The sequence below is a fragment of the Triticum dicoccoides genome, chromosome 5A, assembly GCF_002162155.2.
Source record: "Triticum dicoccoides isolate Atlit2015 ecotype Zavitan chromosome 5A, WEW_v2.0, whole genome shotgun sequence".
In the NCBI taxonomy this organism is placed as follows: domain Eukaryota; kingdom Viridiplantae; phylum Streptophyta; class Magnoliopsida; order Poales; family Poaceae; genus Triticum; species Triticum dicoccoides.
The window spans coordinates 581,410,876-581,414,503 of record NC_041388.1 but is presented as its reverse complement, the minus strand read 5'-3'; the positions used below and the strand labels follow the sequence as shown (position 1 = coordinate 581,414,503).

The 3,628-nt window shown below is 55.9% G+C and overlaps 1 protein-coding gene across 2 annotated transcripts in view; it reads left to right on the top strand.

Moving 5' to 3' along the window:
- The window catches only part of LOC119303044 (transcription factor PHYTOCHROME INTERACTING FACTOR-LIKE 13-like), a 5,090-nt gene continuing 1,462 nt past the window's right edge, over positions 1–3,628 (top strand). The window contains exons 1-7 of one of the 2 annotated variants that reach the window (XM_037580122.1): positions 1–78; positions 922–1,036; positions 1,149–1,386; positions 1,555–2,208; positions 2,295–2,360; positions 2,450–2,740; positions 2,839–2,998. In XM_037580122.1, coding sequence (XP_037436019.1) covers positions 981–1,036; positions 1,149–1,386; positions 1,555–2,208; positions 2,295–2,360; positions 2,450–2,740; positions 2,839–2,997 — 1,464 coding nt within the window. In that variant the 5' untranslated portion in view covers positions 1–78; positions 922–980 and the 3' untranslated portion in view covers position 2,998. Of the gene's footprint in view, positions 79–902; positions 1,037–1,148; positions 1,387–1,554; positions 2,209–2,294; positions 2,361–2,449; positions 2,741–2,838; positions 2,999–3,628 lie in introns of those variants that run through there. The other variant, XM_037580123.1, reaches the window with a different exon arrangement.

Sequence of the window (3,628 nt, the reverse complement as noted above, 5' to 3'; positions counted from 1 at the left end):
AATCTCCACCGCAAGAAGAGAGTGAGCATCCTCCCGAAGAAGCTTCCATAGCCGGTGCTGGATCTTGCAACCAGACTGGTTAGTTCTTGCTCCATGGCTGCTGGTTCTCTTCCCCCCTCTGTTTCCTCATTACGTTTCTCCAAAATCTGCGTCCCTAATGCGTGTTTTCCAATCTCCTCCGGAACCTGATGTGGATTTCGCCCTATCCGCTGATCCTAACGGGATAATCATAGTTTTACTGCTCCCAAGGCCTCCTCCTAGTCTTTCTAAATCACTTCTCTGAAGCTCTTCGCTTTTCCTGTAGTAAAATACTCCTACTTCTTCTCAGCATCTTAACAGAAAAAAATATTTTAAAATTGCTAGTGCTCTGTAGACTTGATTGATGAGTGGATTAAAAGAACAATAAACAAAACCTCTTCTGAAGCCTTTTCACTGTGTTGCTGGTTGCTAGCTGCTCCTCTGCATGTGCTGCAGGTAGGCTTACATGACCGGTAGGTTTCCTGCAGGCAGGCTCCCCGCACTGCATCTACCTTTCCTTTTTTTCCCATCATTGGCCTCCCTGTTCCTTGCACTTCATAGCCCAGCTGCTTTTCTTATACTACATATTTTTATATCTGAGATTTCCTTTGCTGCTATCAGAAGTTCTTTTTTTAAAGAATAATTACATCAGAGGTTCAAAGCATTATTATTTCCATAGTTGGCCCTGTCTGGCATCGCACATGCCCTGCTTGCCTCATCTGAAGCCGAATCAGGCTGTGCTGCACTATCCTTGGCAGGAGGCACATTTGTTTACGGAGCAGTCTCTTCTCGTTGCCAATCAAATTTAAAATACCATGCCGCATGCAGATGAAGCACAGTTCCTCAGCTGATTTTGTTGTTTGATTCTTGCCATCTCCTCTGTTTGCTTGCTTCGGCATGCAGCGTGCCCCCTGCGGTGAAGTGAAGCGAATCGCCGGTCGACACTTGTGATGATCTGAGCCATGAGCCAGTTCGTGCCAGATTGGGGGAACATGGGGGACATCTCCAGGCCACTCGGGTTCGCTCTTGAATCTTGATCGCTTGATGCATTCGAATTTGTGGGCTGATATGGTATCTGCGTTACAGGCTAGTGGTTTCTGACTTTTTTGTGCTTGATTTGGTGCCTGCAGCGAAGACGATGACCTCATGGAGCTGCTGTGGTGCAACGGCAATGTCGTCATGCAGAGCCAGGGTCATCGGAAGCTGCCGCCTAGGCCTGAGAAGGTCCCGGCGCCGCCGGTGGTGCAAGAAGACGAGGCCGGCCTCTGGTTCCCGTTCGCGCTCGCCGACTCGCTCGACAAGGACATCTTCCAGGACCTTTTCTGCGAGGAACCACCGGGGGCGGCCGGCGTCGACGGCGCCGGCAAGATCGGCAGGGACGGTGTGCCAGTATTAGGGGATGACAGGCGCAGCAGCCAGTCGTCCGCGGTGTCGGCGGCGAGCGACCTGATGCCCCCTCCCAAGTCCACGCACGTCTCCTGCTCCAGCAGGCAGCAATCGATGAGCCTGGCCGACTGCGGCGACAACGCCGGCAAGATCGGCAGGGACGGTGTGCCAGTATTAGGGGATGACAGGCGCAGCAGCCAGTCGTCCGCGGTGTCGGCGGCGAGCGACCTGATGCCCCCTCCCAAGTCCACGCACGTCTCCTGCTCCAGCAGGCAGCAATCGATGAGCCTGGCCGACTGCGGCGACAACGCCGGCGGCGTCCTGTCGGACCTCGTCCAGGCTCGCGCCGGGAAGGCGGCGATGGAGGAGGGCGCGTCGTCGACGCTGAGCGCGATGGGGGCGAGCTTCTGCGGGAGCAACCAGGTGCAGGTGCAGGGCGCGGTGAGCGAGCAGGGGCGCGCCGGCCACACCACTGCCTATGGCGGCGGCGGAGCGGGCAGCGCTCTGCCTTCGGCGGTAGGGAGCGGAAATGCAAACGCCAGAGGCAGGGGCCACGAGGCCACCGTGGCCTCCTCGTCGGGCCGGTCCAACTACAGCTTCGGCGTGACCACCACCACCGGCACCGAGCCGACGAGCACGAGCCACCGGAGCAGCAAGCGCAAGCGGGGGCTGGACACGGAGGACTCAGAGAGCCCCAGCGAGGACGCCGAGTCGGAGTCGTTGGCGCTTGAGCGCAAGCCGCCGCAGAAGCTCACGACGGCGAGGAGGAGCCGCGCCGCCGAGGTGCACAACCTCTCCGAGAGGGTGCGTTCCGTCATTCATTTCTTCTTGTGCCATCAATGGTGAATTGTTCATTACAACATCTCTGACGCTGACTCTGGCGGTTGCAGAGGAGACGAGACAGGATCAACGAGAAGATGCGAGCGCTGCAAGAGCTCATACCCCACTGCAACAAGGTACCGATAGCGCGCGCCATAGCATATTTCTTGTCTTGATCGGCTCGATTGGGTTTTTTCATTTCATTTTTGTGATGGGCGGCATGCAGACTGACAAGGCGTCGATGCTGGACGAGGCGATCGAGTACCTGAAGACGCTGCAGATGCAGGTGCAGATGATGTGGATGGGCGGCGGTATGGCGCCGCCGGCGGTGATGTTCCCGGGCATGCAGATGCACCAGTACCTGCCGCAGATGGGGCCGCCGTCCATGGCGCGGATGCCCTTCATGGCGCCGCCGCAGCAGGGCCACGGCGTGAGCCTGCCGGAGCAGTACGCGCACTTCCTCGGCGTCAACCCCCACCACCTGCAGCCGCCCTCCCACCACCCCCACCACCACCAGGTTCCGTCAACCGCCAAAACCATATCCATTTCCAACGCCCCCGCCGTCTTTTTTCCTCTCCCTACCCTAACACGCAAGATGGATGTTTCTTCCGGCAGCATTTCGCGCAGGCGGTGGGCTACTACCCGCTAGGGGCGAAGGCCCTGCAGCAGAGTCCGGCGCTCCACCACGTGCCCAATGGCAACACTGGCGCCGGCGCGCCTGCCGCTACCGCCAACACCGCGCCGGGGAACGCGATACACCCAAACAAAAGATGAGGTATGCTCGCTTCTCATCTCTTCTCTTCTCTTCTCTTCTCAGGGAAGGTGCTAGAAGTTTTTCCTTTTTATCTTTTTTTTTTGCGGCAAGAGAAGCTTCGGAAGCCCTTGGGAGGTTTGGACTAGACTTCTTTTGTGCCCACACGCACATTTCAGTGCCCACAAACTAAGCTTTACACCTATGATTAATCAGTTTTTTTCCTACTATACGAAACGAAACATTTGATGTTTGTAGCTTCTGATGAAATGACACATCTACGCACGGTCCCATCTCATCTCCCGCCGATCACCGCCGACCATCTCTCCTCTCTCACCAATTTTCTTCATGTCCGCTCGGCGCTCACTGTTACCGCCATTGCGACCAGATCATGGAAGCGTCAATCTCATTGTACTCTTCTTCCTCGTCTCCTATTCATGCCGCTCATCACGCCATATCGACACGATTAGAATTTGAATTTCACGCCCTAAGAGTATCTCTGACCCTGCCCCTAAATTTTAACTCAAACAAGTCCTCAAAATTTAACTCCTCAAATTTTAAAAGTATGAAAGTGCTCAACTAGCCCTATTCATAAACTTAACTCCCACCAGGACTGGCCCGCCTGGAAGCCTTTCTTCCTCTTTCAATACCCCC